Genomic DNA, 23390 nt, shown 5'->3' with positions numbered 1-23390 from the left:
AGGACATTATTACTGAAATAAACCTGAAAGTTGCTCTAAATCTATAGAAAAAGTGCAACACTCACAAATATAAATACCATTACACACTATTTGTAAGATCCCTCATAAATGACTATGTTATAGCTGAGACCTGCAACAGAACTCCCACCACCAAATGTTGTGGTAGTGTAAGGACCATTGCTATTTTCACTTGCAAATATTCCTGAGAGGTCATATTTTAAGCTGCTAAAAACTGATACAAGCTGTTCATTCTTTCAGGGATAAGGTGACAACCAGCAAGAGAAAAAAACGAGGTAATGCACTCCAGAGAGTAAGGAAGGCTCTCGGAAGAGGAGGGCTGTGGTGACGATCAGAGCCCACGGACGTCCAAAAATGTGACTTGGCTGGGCCTAACAGAGGGGAGCAGCTCTTCTAAAAACAAAATCACCCCCTGGAAATTATGTTGGTTGGTTCCCTGGGACATCTACAGTTCTTTTTCAAGTTATTTACTTGCTCGTTACCACCAGTCCCAGCTTTCTTGGGAGACATAAACATATTTGAGGAATGGAAATAAAGTGCTTGCTGCCACAGACCAGGCCAGTAAGATAAGAAGATAAAGAGTTTCTAGAGTTTTTATTATTCAGTTTCATTTCAATTCAGGTACCTGAAAGAAGGTTCTAGTCTGTTACTTTGACACAGCACAAGATCAGTAATTTATTCCGATGAAGTATTCCACCCAAATGAAAGCATAACATGCAAGTAGTCATTTATTTCAATCGCTCCTATTTGAAGGTCCTTATTTTTGGAGAACAGCCAAGCATTTTATGATCCACTCTTTCCATTCCTTAAAGGCTTCCACAGGTTTCGGTAAATTCCCATTATCCTCACGACTGTGTTCTGGAGTTGCTCCAGGTGTGTCAGAAGATTCATCATCAATCCACCTCACCAGTGCCTGGAAAAACAGGAAAGATGCGCATTTCAACAAACCACAGCAAAATACTATCAGGCAAGAGAAGAGCATTGGCTTCTAGATATAGAGTGACATCTTACCCCATGAAGATGCTGCATTTGATAATGATGGTGTGAATATGAAATAATGCTTACGATATACTGAGTGAAATGGCGCATACCAAATATACACAGAATTACAAATGATGTCAAAAGTATGCATTGAAAAAAGATGAAAAAGAAATACACTCGTTCTTACACTTTGTTACTAGCATGATAGGATGTTATTTTTTCTCAACTTGCTAAATATTCCACAAGGCATTATATTAATTTTTTTTTTTTTTTTTTTTTTTTTTTTGAGATGGAGTCTCGCTCTGTCGCCCAGACTGCAGGCTGGAGTGCAGTGGCGCAATCTCGGCTCACTACAAGCTCCGCCTCCCAGGTTCACGCCATTCTCCTGCCTCGGCCTCCCGAGCAGCTGGGACTACAGCCGCCCACCACCACACCCAGCTAATTTTTTGTATTTTCAGTAGAGACAGGGTTTCACCGTGTTAGCCAGGACGGTCTCAATCTCCTGACCTCATGATCCGCCCGCCTCTGCCTCCCAAAGTGCAAGGATTACAGGCGTGAGCTACCGCGTCCGGCCGGCATTGTATTAATTTGACATGTACGTATATACATATATAAGTGTACACATAGGGATGGATAGACATATGTATGTGAAAACACGTGTGTAGACATTTCTGTGCAGTCACCTGAATGTGCAGTCACACCCATGAGTAGCCACATGAATGTATATTGATGTTTGTGGGCATGTGTGGGCACACACACACACATACTGAGATTAGGTACTTTCCTTCTTCCTTTTTAAAGAAAATCATTTTTTTCTCCTAATGAACATCATACCTCTGTCCCATATTGGAAAGATAAATCTTGTCCACACACTTATAGGGTTTAAAAAATGAACTTTGGCCGGGCGCGGTGGCTCACGCCCGTAATCCCAACACTTTGGGAGGCCGAGGGAGGCAGATCACAAGGTCAGGAGATCGAGATCATCCTGGCTAACACGGTGAAACCCCGTCTCTACTAAACAAAATACAAAAAATTAGCCAGGCGTGGTGGCAGGCGCCTGTAGTCCCAGCTACTCGGGAGGCTGAGGCAGGAGAATGGCATGAAGCCGGGAGGCAGAGCTTGCAGTGAGCCGAGATTGCGCCACTGCACTCCAGCCTGGGTGACAGAGCGAGACTCCATCTCAAAAAAAAAAAAATGAACTTTGCCACACATATCAATATTTATTCTGTTCTGCAAAGTCAAACTCTCTTGCCCTAAATGGAAGAGAAGCAGAGAAACTTCTACTATTTCTCATTGAACTGTAAGCATAAATCACTCAAAGGCAAGCTGAAGTTTTTAAGAAGGGCATTTCTTCGCATGTTTTTAAACCGCAGCTTCCTGCTTATCTTTACACTAATTTCCTCTGATAAACTATAACTCTAGAGAAGGATATAATAGAAATGTCAGTTTGCTACTCAGATAACCACTTCCCCCTCTTTACACTGTCCACCCCGCAACTTACTTTGTATCTTTCTATAATGTTGAAGCCAATAGCACACTGCAACTTGCGCAAACAGATAGGGCAAAGGTTTAGAGGGCGCCGGTCAGCTTCTTCCAAGTGGTTGGAGCCTTGCATTAGGCATGCCAGCCACTGGCAGTGTCGCAGTCCAAATATGTGTCCGATCTCATGGGTTAAAGTCTGCAAGACAATCATGTTGAGGCGTTATAAGACCACCAACACATTAAGCTACACGTCTCTTCTTTTTCTTGCTTTTCCAAGAAACACAGGAATCAACTCCCTTAGTATTATCACCGAAACTTCACCCCGTCCAGACCTTCAAAGACTTAATAATCCCTCATCTCCCCAACTGTCTTACTGCCTTTCTGCTCTAGACTTCCTCAACCTCAACACCGCTGACATGTTGGACCGATAATACCAGGTTGTGGGAGGCTGTCCTGTGCCCTGCACAATACCTTGCAGCATCCCTAGCTCTACCCACTAGATCCCAACAGAACTCCCTCCCTGATCGTGAAAATCAAAAATGTCTCCAGATGTTGCTAATATTCCCTGGATGGCAAAATCACCCCTGGTTGAGAACCCTTAATCTAGACTAGGGTACTCATTGTAATTCAGATTCTGGGGCCCTTCCCCTAGAGATGCTGATTTCAGTAGGTCTGGGAGAAAGGGGGCTTGATGTGCATGCTAATGAGAACATCTGGTGGCAATGACACAGAGGGTAGTTCTAAGAGGCGTAGCTCTCAAACCCCAACAAATAGTACAGGTGAAAGCGGAATTTCTCTAGCTGAAGGAAAAGCTCATCTCTCTGGCTATGGAGAAAGGGGAGATAGGCTTTCCACAAAACCGAGTTGGGGATATCAGGAACTGCCAGGACAACTAGAGTCAAGGGTAGCCTGGAGCCCAGGGCAGGAAGGCCCATGCTCCCAGAGAGGCCAGAAAGCAGAAGTCCTCCAAAGGCCTGGGGAAGGCAGCTTTGCCCAATGACCACAGTAGCTTGAAAAAGTAGGTCACCCAGTAACACCAGAATTCAGGAATTACACTAATAGCACGTGGGTACAGCCAAGGCTGCCTGTAACTAGTAGTACAAAAAACTGGCACTGATACTGTAAATTTCAATATTAAGGTATCCATTTAAATTGTTTTACTGATCATTTCAGTCAAGCACTATGCACCAAAATTATACAAATGATACACACTCATTTATAATATTACCTTAAGGACTGACAATATACAATTTACAGAACTAAGATCTCTTTTAAAGAATCGTCCTGTTGGATTTTTTTAATAACTTACCTTACAGGATCGAAGTAGTAAAACACTAGTTATTTCTGGAATATAATAGTTGTTGAAAATTGAATAGTCACTTGAAGATGTTTTCTTCAGCTTCTTCACTTTGCCTTCATAGCGCATGCTATAAAAATCACTGCCATACCTGGCAAAGCTGAATATCCCCACACCTACAAAAAGAGGACAAGCAGCGACAGAATGAGAGTAAGGTCCCAGAGGAAAGACCAAAGAAAGAAGAGCCTGCTGGCCCATCTGGCCAGTGAGTGCACCTCTGTGTCACTGTGTCCACACCATCTGATACATTTATGGTTTGCCACCAAAAAGAAAGACTTTTGCCCCAGATTTCCCTATCAAAATCTTTTGCTGCTATTCACTTTGCCTTGCCCTGTAAAACTTAAGGGACTTGTGAAATACTTGACAAACTGAAGTTTCAGACAGTCTTTTCCCACAAAAGAAGTCTTTTTCTGAAAGTAGCAAGTACTCCAAATCAAGTACTCAAAAAGGAATCATAAAAAATAACCACTTGGGTTGAGTGTGGTGGCTCACACTTGTAATCCCAGGACTTTGGGAGGCTGAGGCAGGTGGATCACCTGACGTCAGGAGTTCAAGACCAGACTGGCTAACATGGTGAAACCCTGTCTCTACAAAAATACGAAAATTAGCCAGGCATGATGGCAGGTGCCTGTAATCCAAGCTACTCAGGAGGCTGAGGCGGGAGAATGGCTTGAACCTAGGAGGCGGAGTTGCAGTTAGCCGAGATTGCACCATTGCACTCCAACCTGACGACAGAGCTAGACTTCGTCTCAAAAAAAAAAAAAAAAAAAGGCATCCACCACTTCGCGGTCGGGCCCGCCGGCTGCCACCCGCGTGAGGGGCGGGAAGATGGCGGACGTGGTCGTGGGCAAAGTCAAGTGCGGGGAGCAGCAGCTCATCTCGCTGCCTCTATCCCGCATCCGGGTCATCATGAAGAGCTCCCCCGAGGTGTCCAGCATCAACCAGGAGGCGTTGGTGCTCACAGCCAAGGCCACGGAGCTCTTTGTTCAATGCCTAGCACCTATTCCTACAGACACGGCAGTGGAAAGGAAAAGAAAGTACTGACTTACAGTGATTTAGCAAATACTGCACAGGAATCAGAAACTTTTCAGTTTCTTGCAGATATATTACCAAAGAAGATATTAGCTAGTAAATACCTGAAAATGCTTAAAGAGGAAAAGAGGGAAGAAGATGAGGAGAATGACAATGATAATGAAAGTGACCATGATGAAGCTGAATCCTAAACCAAAAAAATGCTTTAAAAACAAGCCTGGCGAGGACTGCCCTGGACCCGCTCCACCGTCTGTAAGTAAACACAGCACTGCCCGCTTTTAGCGTCTTCACTTCCTCACAGACTTCCAGTGCATGATATTCTTTCGAGATATTCTTTCCAGGCCAAGATTGAGCGCCTCATGCACCTGCGCCACAAACAGCCAGAGGGAAAGTGACCCAGACAGCAGTCCCTCCTTGACAGGCCCACCCTGCAGCTCCGGCACCAAGAAAGCAGCCGATACTGGCAGCCATTGCAGCTCCAAACTGCAGAGGCAAGGCCAATTTTAACTTTTCAATTTACAGTCGATTTTGAAGAACTTCTACATATCAGTTATGTAAATTCATGTATGTATATTTTGGAATCAGTTCTTATAAACAGCTCAATTCAGTTTTAGCTAAATATGTAGTTTATAGGTCGTATGTTATATTTGAATTTTTGTCTTGACTGTTCAGATATTTTTCTACTGTAAAGAAATATGCTTTTCTATTAAAGATCTGTACATATTTTTACAGTAAAATGCTTTATGGAACTAGTTTTAGAGCTCTCTGGCTTTAAGGCCTTGCTTACTGCCTGCAAATTTTGAGAAACTTAAAAATAAGCATTCTAACACTTTTATTCCCACAGAAATATTCCAAGTCAAATTATCAAATCAAATACAAAAATAAGTCTTACCTCTTGTATAAGCATGTTGTACTAAAAAAATGTTTTGAAACATTTTGTATATTGAAGATCTCTCTCATCTTACTGTTATTTGCTTTAAATTCCTGGTACTTATTTTTACTGTCTCTAAGAGAAAATCTATCATAAGCCCCCTTTTTTTTTTTAACCCCACATAGGGTAAATGTTTGGTTCCTCTCATTTCATTATCATTTTCTTTTTTTTTTTTTTAAGACAGATTCTCACTCTGTCGCCCAGACTGGAGTGCAGTGGCACTATCTTGGCTCACTGCAACCTCCGCCTCCCAGGTTCAAGTGATTCTCCTGCCTCATCCTCCTGAGTAGCTGGGATTACAGACGTGAGCCACCACACCCAACCTATTTTTGTATTTTTAGTAGAGATGGGGTTCACCATGTTGGCCAGGCTGGTCTCAGACTCCTGACTTCGGGAGTGATCTGCCCGCCTCAGCCTCCCAAAGTGCCGGGATTACAGGCGTGAGCCACCATGCCTGGCCTTCATTATCTCTTTTTAAAAAATAAAAAAGTTTATAATTTACATTCAGTAAAATCACCCTTTTTAGTGTCTAGTCTGTGAATTTTGACAAATGCATAGTTTTGTAACCAATCCATGGGACAGTTCCATCACCCAGGACATTCCCCTGCTCCCTGTACTTAGTCCCTTCTCCTGCACCCTGGCAACCACTGGTGTTTTCTGTCCTCTTGTTCATTAACATTTATTTTAAAATAAAATATTTTTAAAAAGAAAAAGAAAATCACATGAACAATAGGCAGTCATGATTTCACTCTTTAAGGACACACTAAACAGATCTGTTACACGTGTGTTTGGAGGGGTTGCTGGCCTTCCCTCACGCAGCACTGACTGAAGACAACTGCCTTGATGTCTTCAAGACCATGCTTTAAACCACAGCTTTAGACAGAATAACCCCTTCCCCTGCCCCACCCCCACCCCCTTTTTAAAGAACAGCCCAACTAGAGATCTATTATGTCACTAGTGTCTGGTGACCAGAATAAATACCCTTGTAACTGACTTCCTGTGTTACATTTAGAGTTGTATCAACCATCTCTGCAAGCACAGAGAACACGGTTTGCTACATAATCACTCTACAGGGTACTGCTTCATAATTCGACTTGTTTACATGATCACTTTTATTTATGTCTCTCATTCAGTTTTTATTTTAAAGTACTACTTTTTTTTTTTTTTTTTTTTTGAGACAGTCTCGCTCTGTCGCCCAGGCTGGAGTGCAGAGGCACAATCTCGGCTCACTGCAAGCTCCGCCTCCAGGGTTCACACCATTCTCCTGCCTCAGCCTCCTGAGTAGGGGGACTACAGGCATCCACCACCGCGCCCAGCTAATTTTTTTTTGTATTTTTAGTAAACACGGGGTTTCACCGTGGTCTCAATCTCCCGACCTTGTGATCTGCCCGCCTCGGCCTCCCAAAGTGCTGGGATTACAGGCGCGAGCCACCGCATCTGGCCAAGTAATACATTTTTAAAGAAAATAAACTCATAGATTTGTTCAATCTAATTTGATTCAAAAACAACTTCTTCGCCTCCCTTTACCCAGAAAGTGTAGACTGATATTCGAAAATTAGGGAAAAAAGCATTCTGGAAGTTAAGAAAACACTAAATCTATTCATGTATCACAAGTAATCCCCTCTGGCCAATCAAGTGTGAGCATATCTCACTACAGTAATACTTTCAGCAAGGACATTTCTTTCTTCCAATAATCCTACAAACAGAAGATTATTTTCTTTCATAGTCAATGCATCCCAATTTAAAAACATGAATCTTTGTAAACTTGGAGAAAAGACCACTGTGTTAAGATACTGTCACTGTGTAATCCTGCTACTTTCCTATGTCAATCTTTCATGTCATGTAATATTTAAGAAACTTACAAAAAAAGAATTAAAGTAAAAACAGTTTGGGGAAATGTTTCCTGACCTCCTCAAATACATAAGATAAATCAGCTAGCAATATCTAGATAAACGAACGTGTGGTTTTAAAATTTTTTTTTAGCTGGGTGCGGTGACTCACACCTGTAATCAAAGCACTTTGGGAGACTGAGGCAGGAGGATTGCTTCAGCCCAAGAGTTTGAGATGAGCTTGAGCAACATAGGGAGATCCCATCTCGACAAAAAAAAAAAAAAAAACAGCCGGATGTGGTGGTCCTGTGGTCCCAGCTACTCAGGAGGCTGAGGCAGGAGGATCCCTTCAGCCTAGGAGGTTGAGGTTGCAGTTAGCCATGATTACACCACTGCACTCCAGCCCGGGTGACAGAGGGAGCCCCTGTCTCAAAAGAAAAATAAAAGGTAGATAAAATTATTTTTCAATGTTTCCATCTCTATCAGGTTAATAATAAAAGAGAAAACATATGATAAAAAGCTACCTCACACTACCAAAATCAGTAAGAGAGTAGTGACCCACGTCTCCAAGAGTACATGTTGGTAGGGCCATGGGGGGCTACAAGAAACCTCACATAAATGGAGAATAAAGAATAAAGGAATAGGTGGGAAGAGATTCCATAACCCTACAGCTCCCAACTCTAGTAGAAACATTTGTACCGGCCGGGCGCAGTGGCTCAAGCCTGTAATCCCAGCACTTTGGGAGGCCGAGACGGGCAGATCACGAGGTCAGGAGATCGAGACCATCCTGGCTAACCCGGTGAAACCCCGTCTCTACTAAAAAAAATACAAAAAACTAGCCGGGCGAGGTGGCGGGCGCCTGTGGTCTCAGCTACTTGGGAGGCTGAGGCAGGAGAATGGCGTAAACCCAGGAGGCGGAGCTTGCAGTGAGCTGAGATCCGGCCACTGCACTCCAGCTTGGGCGACAGAGCGAGACTCCGTCTCAAAAAAAAAAAAAAAAAAAAAAGAAACATTTGTACCAAAAAGTTTACCACCCCCCACAAATCCTAAGGCTAATGTAACATCCAGACAGACCATAAACTCTAAGGATATTCCCTGTACATTCTCCCCATCCCCAGAACACTAATGAACCACTCCCCTTGGAGGACCTTTTCCCTTTCAAGTCTGTCTTGGATTCTTGGGGGTGAAGTTAGAGAGGTAAGAGCAAAAATGAAGGGGAGGGGAGAAGGTAAGTAGGAAGATGACAAAAAAAAAAAGTTAAAAAATATAACTGGTTTCCAGAACCTTTCCCATCCCCAATATTACCATGCAGAGTTCCTAATGAGTCAAGGTTTATTACATATCTCAAATCAAAGATGGAAGTTTTGACTTCTTAAATTAAAAAACAAACATCGTAGGATGAGAAAGAAGTATACATTTACTCTAGCTCTTCTATCTGTGCAAGATGATTATGAAAAGAACTGAAAAACAATTAGCAAGATTTTCACATCCATTAATAATAGCTCAAACTGTAAATGGTTCAATTCACCTTGCTACTGAATTACTGACATTTACTAGCTGTTATGCTGAATGCCTATATATATGACAGGACTATATATACATTTTTTTTTTTGAGACAGAGTCTCACTTTATTGCCCAGGCTGGAGTATACTGATGTGATCATGGCTCACTGCAGCCTCAACCTCCTGGGCTCAAGCAGTCCTCTCACCTCAGCCTCCTGAGTAGCTAGGACTACAGGTATATGCCACCAAGTCCAGCTAATTTAGTTTTTTTAATTTTTATTTTTTTGTAGACATGTGGTCTATGATGTCCAGGTTTATACATACTTTTTATGTATAGGCACTTTTATGTAAATTATCTCCAAATCACTCCATGATGTGGGTACTGTTACCTTTAAGGTCATGTATGTAGTGAGTGGCCAACCCGAACCTAGATTATCAGAATCTACCAACAGCACACTTCCCATTATGGCATAATGTCTCCACTGAAAATACTATACAGTTTAAAATATCAAAACGATTCTTGGTTGGAATTTTTTTCCCTCTTTTAACATCTTCAAATATTCTCAAGTTGAAGAAGCTCCTAACAACAACGCCAAAAAAGGAATACCATCTGTCAGAGAGGCCTGTCCAAAGACAAAATTCCACGAGTCTCTTGGGTAAAGATCAATCATTGTTATTCCCACAACACAGAAGGCATCTTCAGGTTTCTTCTTTTTCAAGAACTTCAGGATGTCCCCTATTTAAAAAGAAATACATAAATGTATGAGTGTATAGTATATACATATGCTTCCTTTACTCGGTTCAAATTGCAAAGTTGTGTAATTCACCTGCATGAATCTGTAGGTTTTGTGTGTTCTCATTGACTCTAAAGGAACACTTTGTTGCGGAAACAGGAACTGGTTCTAGGAGTTTTACTCTCAAGCCATAGAAATATGCTTTACAGTAGCCCGTAAGCCATTTAATATATTCTTCACTGATAATTCTGGTGTTTCCTAGAGAGCCTATAATATGGAAGAACATTTAAAAACAGACTTTAAGATGATTACTCAGTGTTTACCCAGTCTATGAGTAAGAGGATTCAAATTAGAAACAAAATCAACTTTTAAATTTTCAGTACACCTTTATCATTCATTGGTGTTGCTATGAATTAAAAAGAAACAAAATGTTATCTTTTAAGTCAGTTTGGCTACAAAACTTGTACCATCGCAATGAATATCAAAAATGATCCTAAAACGGCCCATCTGAATCAGACCAATAGCCCGGACTATTCCTGACAACAGCGCCATTGCAAAACCGAACCAAAACCAGCACATTACCAGTATTTACCAATGGACTGTATATAAATGCTGCGTTTGTCTGGAGAGGGTATCTTTCTGTAAGGATCACTGAAGAACTGTTCAAAGTCTTGGGGGGCCTCAGGGTGGGAGGTGATCCAATCTGATGGAGAATGCAAGGTAATGGGTCCAAAGAGATCACTGGCTGGCTGGAAGGCTTCATTCATTAAACGCTGTTCCCCAGCATCTAATTTCTCATACTGTGACACAAGCACTGGGTTCTTTGAGATGAGAGCTGTTTTCAGGGTCTGTTCAGAGTGTCGTATTATTTGCATCTAACAAAAAAACACAAGTAGTCAAATATAAAAATGCATATCCATATTGGGCACTTTACCTAACCTCCATATTTCAGCTCTGATTTCTCCCTAGACTGAAATGACTGACTGATAATGCTTTAGAGTGGTCACATTTAAGAGTGGTTTCCTCATGTCCAATCAATTTCTTGGGGAGCTAAGAAGTTAAAAAGACAACCATGAAATCCATTCCTCCATCTCATAAGGAACCTGCTCCCATTACAAAAACTAGTGGTGGCCAGGTGTGGTGGCTCATGCCTGTAATTTCAGCACTTTGGGATAGGAGGATTGCTTGAGGCCAGGAGTTTGAGAACAGCTCGGGCAACATAGTAAGACCCTATCTCTACAAAAAGTTTAAAAATTCCCTAGGCATAGTGGTGCACACCTGTGGTCCTAGCTACCAGGGAGGCTGAGGTTGCAGTGAGCCATGATTGTGCCACTGCACTCCAGCCTGGGCAAGAGTCCAAAACAAACAAAAAAACCTCATGGTGACCATAGGAGCAGGACCTCACACCCTATTTCCTTCTTTTGGGGAATAATAATATTGGCCTGGCATGGTGGCTCACGCTTATAATCCCAGCACTCTGAGAGGCCAAGGCAGAAGGATTGCTTGAGCCTAGGAGTCTGAAACCAGCCTGGACATCATGGCAAAACCCCACATCTCCAAAAAAACTAGCCAGACGTGGTGGTGTGCACTTGTAGTCCCAGCTACTTGGGAGGTAAGGTGGGAGGATCATCTGAGCCCAGGAGGTCGAGGCTGCAGTGCGCCGTGATTGTGCCACTGCACTCCAGCCTGGGCAATAGAGACTCTGTCTCAAAAAACAATATTATGAACTAACTCATTAGTGCCACATGAAAAATACTCACCGTTTCTAATATGACTCAAAGATCTTCAACATCAAATAAAAACAAAACTAATGTAAGTCCTATCAATTCTGCAATTTAACTGTAGGCTAAGAAACTACAGCTTAGCCACTGAAGTTTACAGCCTCAAAGTCACATCACATTAGGGAAGACATCAGATGACTAATCAAAAGCCAGACTCACAATGACAGGCTTCTTCCATTCACATCGTGTTCCCATGTAGAGCTTTCATTCTTCCTCTTGAAGGGTCCGATGTTCCACCACGAGGCTTTTTGAATTAGACAAGAAAAAAACCGAACATCTGTCCGGATCACCTCTGCCATATTTTCTAATTATCTAGATTTTGCCAGTTTAATGATAGACGACTGATGGGAAAACTTAAGCTAATGTCTGTTCCGATTGAACCTCTGAATTCTGGGGTTGAAGAGGCTGGCTGAAATTCCAGATCAAATGTCTCTGCACTCAAGCTCTGATATGAGCATAGGCTCATCCTCACTCCTACACAACTGGGCAGAAATCTGACTTCTACAGGACAAAATACAAAACAAGATGCACCTTCCTGTAGTCTACCTACCTTGATTAAGAAGGAAGGCTCCCACGGAAGCTTTTATCTTACAAGGACGGACATGTCTGGGCCTGGCCGGAAAAAAGTTGTGGAGTGTGCCTTCATCTTAATATTAAAAAGGCAGTGTGAAAGGTCAGGAGGCCTCCTCTTGCCTCCCAAGCCTAATCTAGGGAAGCTGCGGGAGAAGACAGGTAGGGGGCGGAGAATTCGGTCACTGCAGTAGGCTGGAGGCCTGGGATGCTTTGGTCCCAAAACCAGAACATCGGGGCAAACCGGGAGGAGTTGGCCACCCTGGCTGGTGGCCTATAGCAACTTGCACTGTGGGCTCTGGTCTGTGCAGGCACAACCCAGTCTCCGGCTGGGGGTGGAGTGGGGGTTCCCCGGGGACTCTGGCTTCGCCTCTTCCTCCCCAGGAGCCACGGGAAAGGCCTCCCTTGCGCCCTAGAGGTACTCCGCAACCGCGGTCCCCGCGGCTTCCGCTACGTCCGCCCCTCCTACATCCTCATCCCTCTCCATGACCGCGACTGGCCCCCGCCTCTAAGACCCGACTGCGCTGCCTAGGGGCCCCGGCCCAACACTGACAGCACCCGCGAACCGCCCAAACTCAACACACCTCGACACCACCCACCCGCCGCAGCCCTCACGCGCTGCCGCGCCGCGTCTCTTCGCATTAAGCCACGCCACGCCCACTGGCGCCACGCCCCTTCGCGCCACGCACCGTGCGGGTTCGTCGCGCAAGCCCTGTGGGCCCCGCCCCACTCACGACCCGCCCGCGCCACGCCCCTGAGCGCGCGGCCGCCTGAGCAGGCGCAGAGCTGGAGCTCAGCGGCCGCGCCCAGACTCTTCCAGAATAGAGGGTCGCGAGGGGACCCTCTATTCTGTCTCTACAAGACCAGCTGTTCGTCCCCACAGTCGCCAGTTCCTCGCCTGCCCTCGCGGGGGCTCCGCGACCCGGTTCTCGAGAGCCACAGACGCGCCCGTGTCCCCGGCGTGACGAATGCAACCAGCGTGGCCCCAAATGAGTCGGTGGCCGCCACAGGTTGACGCAGAGCCGCGGCGTTCCCCGGGGCCGTCACCCGTAGGACTTTCCCTTCTTTATTTGTTGGGAGCCGCGGGGGCTGGAACCTAGACGCGCAAGTGTGGGGTGCGTCCTCGTGGCGTTCCTGGCGCTCCAAAGCCGATACCCGGATACCGAGGGGAGGCCGTGAGTTCGGAAAGGCACCGCGGGGCCGGCATTAGGGCTGAGCTACCTCTGTGGCCTCTGGTGGGAAGTTAAGTCTCTCTGGGCCTCGCCATTTTCTTTTTCTTTTCTCTGACTTTTTTTTTTTTTTTGGAGACGACGTCTCGCTCTGTCGCCCAAGCTGGAGTGCAGTGGCGCAATCTCGGCTCACTGCAACTCTTGCTTCCTGGGTTCAAGCGATTCTCCTGCCTCAGCCTCCCCAGTAGCTGGAACTACAGGTGCCCGCTATCATGTCCTGCTAATTTTTGTATTTTTAGTAGAGACGGGATTTCACCATGTTGGCCAGGCTGGTCTCAAACTCCTGACCTCAAGTGATCCACCCGCCTTTGCCTCCCAAAGTGCTGGGATTACAGGCATGGGCCACCGCGCCCGACTTTCCCCCCCTCCCCCCCACCAATAAAGACGGGTTTTCACACTTGCCCAGGATGGTCTCGAACTTGTGAGCTCAGGTGATCCACCCGCCTCGGTCTCCCACAGTGCTAGAATTACAGGCGTGAGCCACCGAGCCCTGTCTCAGTTCTTATTCAAGTCAGGCCATTTTACCATTCTCTGGATTTTCTTTTTTTTTTTTTTTTTTTTTTTGAGACGGAGTCTTGCGCTGTCGCCCGGGCTGGAGTGCAGTGGCCGGATCTCAGCTCACTGCAAGCTCCGCCTCCCGGGTTTATGCCATTCTCCTGCCTCAGCCTCAGGAGGAGCTGGGACTACAGGCGCCCGCCACCTCGCCCGGCTAGGTTTTTGTATTTTTTTTAGTAGAGACGAGGTTTCACCGTGTTAGCCAGGATGGTCTCGATCTCCTGACCTCGTGATCCGCCCATCTCGGCCTCCCAAAGTGCTGGGATTACAGGCTTGAGCCACCGCGCCCGGCCGGATTTTCTTCATCCTAATTTTCCTTCCCAGTCTCCAGGAAAGACAGGCACATTTTCTTGATGACTTAAGCCATTGTAACCCCTTGTTGGCTCTCTTTAGAGGACATGACTGTTCTCAAAGTTTGAAATTGAGAATACTGAGGCACCATTCCTGCCTCAGTTTTTCTTACATGTGCCTTTTGACTGGGCGCCTACCTCCCGACTGCCTGAGGTGGTTGTTTGGACGAACAGAGGCAAGATAGTGCACTTGCGGGTTCTTCTTCACCACCTTTTCCGGCGCGCGCGAAAATGCAGCAAGCGCCCAGGGAGGGTGCAGACCAACCGGGCATGCGCCAGGTGAGCATGCCAGGTGACGTCAATCCGAAGAGACCAAGATTTACCTGGTCGCGCCTGCGGAACGCCCCCCCCCTCCCCAACGCCCATGCCCAGCCTATTGCCCTCCCACTCCTAGAAAAGCCGCTCCAGACGGACGCCACGCGTGGCCTTCCTCAGTCCTCCACTCCTGTCGGGATGTCCGGACTGCAGGAACTCCGTCGGAGAGCCCCACCGGGGGACTGTGTCGGCCTTCTTTGCCGGAGGCCGACAGACCTCTTCCTCACACCTTAGGTGACCAAAATAAACTTGCAGTTTTGCTCCTACACTTGCCTACTCGCTGGTTCTTTTGTGCCCACTCTGGTGGTCTTAGAAAAACAAATCAGTGGTGTAGCATAGGGGCAAAGGTGGTTGGTCTGTGCTTGAACCCCAAAACCCTCAATTACTAGCGTGGGACCTGTGCCAGTTAACTTGACCTCTTTTTCATCTCTTCATTAGTTTGTAAAACGGAGACAATTAACAGCCCATCTTTATTATTATTATTATTTGACACGAAGTCTGGCTCTGTCGTCCAGGCTGGAGTGCAGTGGTGGGATCTCGGTTTACTGCAATCTCTGCCTCCTGGGTTCAAGCGATTCTCATGCCTCAGTCTCCCCAGTAGCTGGGACTACAGGCAGGTACCACCACGCCCGGCTAATTTCTTCCTTCCTTTCCTTCCTTTCCTTTCTATCTTTCTTTCTTTCTTTCTTTCTTTTCTTTCTTTTCTTTCTTTCTTTCTTTCGAGACACGGTCTCGCTCTATCGCCCAGGCTGGAGTGCAGTGGCGCTATCTCGGCTCACTGCAAACTCCGCCTCCTGGGTTCATGCCGTTTTCCTGCCTCAGCCTCCCAAGTAGCTGGGACTACAGGCGCCCGCCACCATGCCTGGTCTCTGAAGGAAAAAAAAAAAAAAAAGCCAGGTGTAGTGACACATGCTTGTAGTCTCAGCTACAGCTACTCGGGAGGCTGAGGTGGGAGGATGGATTGAGCCTGGGAGGTCGAGGTTGCAGTGAGCCCTGATTCGCAGTACTTCAGCCTGGGCAACAGAGTGAGACCCTGTTCAAATAAATAAATAAATAAACACCTTAGTGCTGGGGGAGGTAGATTTTGTTGTTTTTTTTTATTAGAAGAAAAAGACACTCTCCCTTACTAAGATATTTTTGCCTGTTAACTAATATGCAGTTGCAGAATGAACCGTAGGCTGGCTACATTTCAAAGAGCACTGCAAGTTCTGATATTTAGAAATGAGTGAATATGCCAGTGGTCCAAGGTTGGAAAAGAAAGTTGGTAATAACATTAGAAGGTGGCAGAAAGCAGGAAAGAAATGTAACATATATGGCAGATGAAGCGTTTAAAAATAGCTTTTACAAATCAACACAGAAAAGATAAACACCATGACATAAAAACGAACAAAAAATATGAACCATATAACCCGAATGGTCCATTAACATCCATGTGTTCACCTTTACTGTACACACGAATGAAGTAAAATGAAAACCACTCTAATAATTTTTTCTTAGCTGCTAATTTAGCCAAACTTTATTTTGAAATAATTTCAAGCTAACAGAAAAGTGGCAAAAATAGAATAAAGAATCCCTACATTCTTTTCACCCAGATTCCCCAGTACTTAACATTTTACCTCATTTCTTTATCAATCTCATTCTTTCTGTGTCCATCTCGGTCTCCATATGTAAATGAGCATTTTTTTCCTGAACCATTTGAGAGTAAATTGCAGGCTGGGCTGGTGGCTCATGCCTGTAATCCCAACACTTTGGGAGGCTGAGGTGGGTTGATCACTTGAGGTCAGGAGTTTGAGACCAGCCAGGCCAAAATGGTGAAACCCCATCTCTACTAAAAATACAAAACTTAGTGGGGCGTGGCGTTGCATGTCTCATCCCAGCTACTTGGGAGGCTGAGGCAGGAGAATCGCTTGAACCCAGGAAGCGGAGGTTGCAGTGAGCTGAGATCACGTCACTGCACTCCAGCCTGGGCAACAGAGCAAGACTGTCTCCAAAAAAGAGTAAATTGCAGACATGATGTCCCGTACTCCAAAATACCTCAGAGTATATTCCCAAAAATCAAGCACATTTTCATAAGTAGCCACAGTACAACTAAAACATGAGTCCATACTGACATTTCCAATTCCAGTCCAGCCTGACACCACAGAGTTCATTCATTCTAACCTTCCATTTTTCCATATGTATGATGTCCTTGGCCAGTAGAGAGAAACCTGGCTCCTATTATTCACAATTTATTTATTTATTTGCTGTGTACTAGAATATGTACTAAAAATAATTTCAGAATTCCTAATCCATAGCACTGCAGGAAAACAACTCTACCAATTAGTATGTATTTAAGGTTCTTTACTGCCAGAGGATATATATTAAAATACTGTATTCAAGTTACCTACCTGGGTTAGTTCCTCCCCCTCCCAATTCTACCCTTCAGTGTAGTATTGTTATTAACATGAAATATAGTTCGGTTCATTTATTTTTGTTTGCATTCCATTGTACGAATTTGCCCCCAACCTTGATCTTTTTTTTATTGTGTGATACATTAACATGGTTACTCAAAAGTTGTATTTGATGATAATGTCCAATGATGGTAGACTTTGCTGGCAGAACTGTGTATAAACGGGTCGAATCTTTCTGGTGAACAACCCGACATGGAGTATTAATAGCTTTTAAAATATTCATACCCATTGACCCAATAAGAGACCTCACAGACTTATGGTTAAGGACAGTCACCAAAATATTATTTATAATTATGAAAATTAGAAACAATCAAAATATCCAGCTATTGGAGGCTGGAAAAGCATAAATTATTAATCATAGACCATAAATTACATGTACATTCTTATGTTAGAATACTAAACACCTATTTAAAATCATTTCTCAGCTGGGCACAGTGGCTCATACCTGTAATCCCAGCACTTTAGGACGCCGAGGCAAGCTGATCACCTGAGGTCAGGAGTTTGAGACCAGCCTGGCCAACATGGCAAAACCCCATCTCTACTAAAAATACAATTAGCCAGGCATGGTGGCACATGCTTGTAGTTCCAGCCACTCAGGAAGCTGAGGCAGAAGAATTGCTTGAACCTGGGAGACGGAGGTTGCAGTGAGCCATGGTCACACCGCTGCACTCCAGCCTGGGCAACAGAGTGAGTCTCAAAAAAAAAAAAAAAAAAAAAAAAAATCATTTATCAAAGACAATAGTGACCTAGAGAAATGCTAAGAGGAAATAAAGTGTGACATAGAAATGTTTACATATTGTAATTTTTTCTTTTTCTTTCTTTTTTTTTTTTTTTTTTTTTTTGGAGACAGGGCCTCACTCTGTCATCCAGGCTGGAGTAGAGTAGTGTGATCACAGCTCACTGCAGCCTGGACCTCTCAGGATCAGGTGATTCTCCCACCTCAGCCTTCCAAGTAGCTGGGATTACAGGTATGCACCATCACACCTCGCTAATGTTTTGTACTTTTTGTAGAGAGGGGATTTCACCATGTTGCCCAGGCTTGTTTTGGTGTTGAACTTCTGGGCTCAAGCCATCTGCATGCCTCCACCTTCTGAAGTGCTGGAATTACAGGCATGAGCCACCTTGCCTGGCCTGTACATTGTAATCTTATTTTTGTTTTAAAAAGATGTGCTTGACCAGGCACAGTGGCTCATGACTGTAACCCCAGAACGCTGGGAAGCTGAGGGGGGCAGATCATCTGAGGTTGGGGGTTCGAGATCTGCCTGGCCAACAAGGCGAATCCCCATCTCTACTAAAAAATACAAAAATTGGCTGGACATGGCAGCACACGCCTGTAATCCCAGCTTCTCAGGAGGCTGAGGCATGAGAATCACTTGAACCTGGGAGGCGGAGGTTGCAGTGAGCCAAGATCACACCACTGCACTCACTTGGTGTCAAAAAAAAAAAGAAAAAGAAAAAAAAAGTGCTGATAAGTAATAATCTATGAATAATGAGATATTTAGTGGTTTTGATTTCTCTTTCTCTCTCTCATTTTACTTGTTAATTTGCCTTTTCCAAACTTCCTACAATAAGTATTATTACTTTTACAGTCAGAAAGCAATTTAACAAGTCAGTAATGTACTAATATTTAGGCATTCCTAAATATACAAATGACCCTTGGGCATAACAGCTTCTCCATGCTTTCTAGGTGGTTCCCTGCCTCTTTCTGCCTACCCTTTCAACTGCTCCTCAATCTGTTTTTCCTACGGTTTCTGAATTTTACTCACACCAACACACCACTAACTAGAGATTCACTTAGATTAACAATCAAGTCATCATTTGTCTTCCTAATTTGTTGACTTTATTTTAAAATTACTATATGGACCGGATATGGTGGCTCATGCCTGTAGTCTCAGCACTTTGGGAGGCTGAGGCAGACAGATCACTTAGGTCAGGAGTTCAAGACCAGCCTGGCCAACGTGGCAAACCCCTGTCTCTGCTTAAAAAAGAAAAAGAAAATTACCCAAGTGTGGTGGTGCACACCTGTAATCCTAGCTACTTGGGAGGCTGAGGCAGGAGAATCACTTGAACCTGGGAGGCAAAGGTTGCAGTGATCTGAGATCACGCCACTGCATTTCAGCCTGGATGATAGAGCAACACTAGGTCTCAACAAATAAATAAATAAAAATAAAATTACTATATGTATGAAAATATTCCAAGTACACATTTTTAAAGGCTAAGAAGTACTAAAAGCATTGTAATGAAAAGTAATAGTCCCCATGCCATAGGTCAACTTCCTAGAGGCTACTGTTCTCAACTCCTTGGCTGTTTTTTCTGGTATTTATCTCAGTGTTTCTCAACAATGTGTGTATAGTGAGATTTCTTGATCTTTTAATTTTAGGTAGCATTTGTTAGTTCATTGCCATGAGAGATTAGGACTTAACTCTCATACATCATACTTTCCACCTCTCATTCCTCTTGTGATTATATCACAAATTTTGGTTGAATCTGGTGGTCGCTGTTTACACTGTGATGATTATACAAACATTGTGCACTCCAAAGCCAAGTAGTGTACTATGACTGTGCTTTCTTTCTTGTAGAACCTTTTTATTTTTGCCTGGACTTAATCATCATTTGATTTCTGTTATTTATTTTCTTTAAAAAAAACTGTATAATATGCATGTGCCTCATTTTTTATCATTCTCTGATTCTTTGTTTTTTTTTTTTTTTTTTTTTTTTTTTTTTTTTTTTTTTTGAGACGGAGTCTCGCTCTGCCGCCCGGGCTGGAGTGCAGTGGCCGGATCTCAGCTCACTGCAAGCTCCGCCTCCCGGGTTCACGCCATTCTCCTGCCTCAGCCTCCCGAGTAGCTGGGACTACAGGCGCCCGCCACCTCGCCCGGCTAGTTTTTTTTAGTATTTTTTAGTAGAGACGGGGTTTCACCGTGTTAGCCAGGATGGTCTCGATCTCCTGACCTCGTGATCCGCCCGCCTCGGCCTCCCAAAGTGCTGGGATTACAGGCTTGAGCCACGGCGCCCGGCCATTCTTTGTTTTCTAATGCTTCTCTTCATGGCCCATGCACACTGGTTACATTTTTTTTCTGAGTACCTTCATCTCCCCGTTCCTATCTGTACTGGCTGTCTGTGGGCCTACTGCATAGCTGTTCCTAGGACTGCAACTACACTTTGCTCTGTTGGATCCCCTGTTTCTTAAATTATTAAATTCTGTGTCTTCCTCTTTCCTGGCTTACTCCTTTGGTTTCAGTAGCACATCCCCAGAACCTTCTGGAATAAAGGTACATAGAGATAAATATTTTGAGATCTTTGACATCTAAAAATGTTTTTATTCTGCCCTCATACCTGACTGAGAATTTATGTGGGTTGGTGTGGAATTCTGGATTGCAGATCACTTCCCATCAAGAGTTATAAGTAGTTTGCTCCAGTTTCTTCTGACTTCCAGTGTTGCTACTGAGTTCAATACCATTTTGATTCCTAGTCCTTTGCATGTTATCTGTTATTTTTAGGAAGATTTTAGGATCTCCTTTTTATCCTTAGAGTTCTGAAGGGTTATAAAGATGTGCCTTATAACCTGAGCCTTTCTTCCCATTCATTTTGTGACTCACTTAGCAGGCCCTTCGATACTGAGACCCTTTTCCTTTCATTCTGAGAAATTTTCTGGTATTTTTTTTTTTATTTCCTTCCCTCCATTCTTGCTGGATGTTGGACTTTCAGAATAGATCCACAACTTTTCTTACCTCTCACATTTTTCCATCTTTTTGTACTATGTTCTGAAGTTTTTATCAATTATTTTCTTTTCTTTTTCTTTCTTTCTTTCTTTTTTTTTTTTTTTTTGAAACAGAGTTTCACTCTGTCGCCCAGGCTGGAGTGCAGTGGTGCAATCTCAACTCACTGCAACCTCCACCTTCCAGGTTCAACCAGTTCTCTGCCTCGGCCTCCCTAGTAGCTGGGATTACAGGCTTCCACCACCACACCCAGTTAATTTTTTTTTTTTTTTTTTTTTTTTTTTTTTTTTGTATTTTTAGTAGAAACAGGGTTTCACCATCTTGGCTAGTGATCTTGAACTCCTGACCTCGTGATCTACCCATCTCGGCCTCCCAAAGTGCTGGGATTACAGATGTGAGCCACCACGCCCAGCCTTTATCAATTATTTTCTTTTCTTTTTTTTTTTTTTTTAGATATTTAAAATTTCATCTTGCGCGAACGCAGTCCCCCACTACCACAAATTATGCAGTCGAGTTTCCCACATTTGGGGAAATCGCAGGGGTCAGCACATCCGGAGTGCAATGGATAAGCCTCGCCCTGGGAAAACCACCTTCGTGATCATAGTATCTCCCCTGCCAGGTAAGTATAATTATTTTCTATCCTTTCTTTTGAATACTTACTTTCAACTATTCTGCTTTTTCATAGCCAAAATCCCTTTCTTGTTATGATTATTTTATTTTGCACCCTGCTATGGTTTAAATGTCTGTGTCCCCCCAAAATTTATGTGTTGAGACCTAACCTCCAATGTGATAGTATTTGTAGATGGGAACCTTTGGGAGGTGAAGAGGTCATGAGAATGGAACCCTTATGAAGAGTATTAGTGCCTTTATAAAAGAGACCCAACGGAGCCAGCTCACCCCTTCCACCATGTGAGGCCACTGCAAGAAGACACTATCTCTGAACCAGAAAGCAGGCCCTCTCCAGACACCAAATCAGCGCCTTGATCCTGTATTCCAGTCCCTAGAACCATGAGAAATAAATTTCTGTTGTTTATAAACCACCCAGTTTATCGTATTTTGTTATAGCATCCCAAACAGTCTAAAATACATCCTGTCATGGATAAAATGTCTCATGGATAAATGTCTTTTCTTATTTCTCTATAGATAGTAACTGTACCACTTTTAAAGATTTGTTCTGTTGTTTCCTCTCTTGGTCTCTTTGTTTCATATTAGATCTTTCCATAAACATCTGGTCATCTTTGGCTATCTGTTAAGATTTCATTATGAGGCACAAAAAATTGATGGGGGCGGTTCTGTGTGCATGAATGTGGCTTATTCTCAGAGGCGATCTGGCACAGAACCAGCTTATTCACTGAGGGGAGTCTCCCCAGTGTCTGAACCTGAAAGTCTTCTCTGTGACCATCCCATTTTTTTCCAGAGTAGGATCGTTTCCTAACTGACTGCCAGTGTTCCGGAAGCAGGTGCAGTAAAGAGCCTAAGAGTCCCACTAATGTGTGCGTGAAAATGAATCCTTAGTCACCTTGTTCATCCCTGACCCATACTGCCCGACAAGGACTCTCAAGTCTCATAACTAATTCTTTTTAACATGAGAAGATATTAAGGGTTAAGAGGTTCTCCGTGATTCACCTACTAGTGTGAATTCATATCTGCTCCTTTTGCTTTTCCCCTGGCCCTTAGCTGATATCAACTGCCCTGAGGAAATGGAAGTCTGATTGGTCAGGAAGCAGGAATAAGTGGGTAATTTGGGGTCCCAGACCCCCCTCAGCAGGCAAGCAGCCCAGAGGTGGGTAAAGTACATTAGGAGAGGGTGCTGCAATCCAGGGACTAGGGTCCTGGACCTGGACGCCAAAAGGGAGTTGAGAGAGTAGAAAAGAAAACTTACGCTTAAATTGTGCTCAGAGCCAGGGCTCTATGCAAAGAAGCAGCAGGTGACCTGATTTCTCCCTCCTGCACTGCAGAGAACCTGCCCTCAAAGACCCAGAGCTCAGCTTCAGTAGAAGTTGAACAGCACTGTACAAGTGAACCTGAGATCCCAGTCACCCTGAGAAAAATGGTTTCTAGGGGAAAACACATTCTTTGGTCCAAACAACCAACTTACAAATGATCTTTTGGACCACGTCCTGCCTGCAAACTGAGGCTCGATTCACCTTTAATGGGCCAGCTCTAGCAGTGCCAAGGGAGAGAGACCATTAGCAGAAATGAAAACAGCAAGAAATCTTTTAGTCCATTAGGTTAAAATAAGATATTTTATGCTTTATTATTTATGATTTGCGACTTCAGTTACTGTTTCCTGGAACAAATGTTATGATTCAACTTCTATTTACTGAAGCCAATAGATGCTTATCAGTTGTCATGCTACAAATCACAAAGCAGTCAATAAGGCCTTTGGGGCTGTGGCCTCTTTTGCAATTCTTTGATGTCTTGTCAGGCAACTTATTTTCTGTGCCTCAGAGAGTTTCCAAAAGCTACCACAACCTGATATGTGTGTGTGTGTGTATGTGTGTACATGTGTGTATATCTATATGCACTCTTTCTCTATATATATGGCATATAAA

The 23390-nt window shown here is 44.0% G+C and overlaps 2 protein-coding genes and 1 non-coding gene across 10 annotated transcripts; 1 reads left to right on the top strand and 2 right to left on the bottom strand.

The window, feature by feature from the left end:
* Nucleotides 1-595: 595 nt before the first annotated feature.
* Nucleotides 596-14532, bottom strand: AMZ2 (archaelysin family metallopeptidase 2). 8 transcript variants are annotated; one of them, XM_030924193.1, is made up of 9 exons: nt 12817-12907; nt 12198-12293; nt 11807-11891; nt 10459-10741; nt 9960-10133; nt 9740-9868; nt 3791-3954; nt 2501-2677; nt 596-931 (listed from the first exon to the last, which is right to left on the bottom strand). In XM_030924193.1, the coding sequence occupies exons 3-9, from the start codon at nt 11840-11842 to the stop codon at nt 776-778; spliced, it is 1119 nt and encodes a 372-aa protein (XP_030780053.1). In that variant the 5' UTR covers nt 11843-11891; nt 12198-12293; nt 12817-12907; the 3' UTR covers nt 596-775. The 8 variants fall into 8 exon arrangements, with proteins under 8 accessions (XP_030780053.1, XP_030780052.1, XP_030780055.1 ...); XM_030924192.1 differs by having other exon boundaries at nt 12198-12363; nt 12817-12883; XM_030924195.1 differs by having other exon boundaries at nt 12198-12259; nt 12817-12883.
* Nucleotides 4667-6506, top strand: LOC115894959 (chromatin accessibility complex protein 1-like). The gene is given in 2 exon segments (XM_030924202.1): nt 4667-4832; nt 4835-6506. Coding segments are annotated over 2 exon segments (393 nt in total). The 3' UTR covers nt 5062-6506.
* Nucleotides 14533-21303: 6771 nt separating the features above from the next.
* LOC115894996 lies at nt 21304-21462 on the bottom strand. The gene has a single exon (XR_004055210.1). It is a non-coding gene; the product is annotated as a U1 spliceosomal RNA (small nuclear RNA).
* Between the last annotated feature and the right edge of the window lie 1928 nt (nt 21463-23390).

This window comes from Rhinopithecus roxellana, chromosome 19, assembly GCF_007565055.1.
Source record: "Rhinopithecus roxellana isolate Shanxi Qingling chromosome 19, ASM756505v1, whole genome shotgun sequence".
NCBI lineage: Eukaryota > Metazoa > Chordata > Mammalia > Primates > Cercopithecidae > Rhinopithecus > Rhinopithecus roxellana.
Note: the sequence above shows the minus strand (reverse complement) of the source record. Positions and strands in the feature narration are given on the sequence as shown.

Bases quoted from the DNA above. Each gene is read 5' to 3' on its own strand.
- AMZ2 (XM_030924198.1), bottom strand. From the start codon at position 11,842: ATGGGAACACGATGTGAATGGAAGAAGCCTGTCATT. The intron at 9,869-9,959 runs GTGAATTACACA...CTTTTTAAATAG, and splicing joins AAACCTACAGATTCATGCAG to GGGACATCCTGAAGTTCTTG. The intron at 3,955-9,739 runs GTATTCCTTTTT...CTCTTTTTGTAG, and splicing joins ACAGGCCTCTCTGACAGATG to GTGTGGGGATATTCAGCTTT.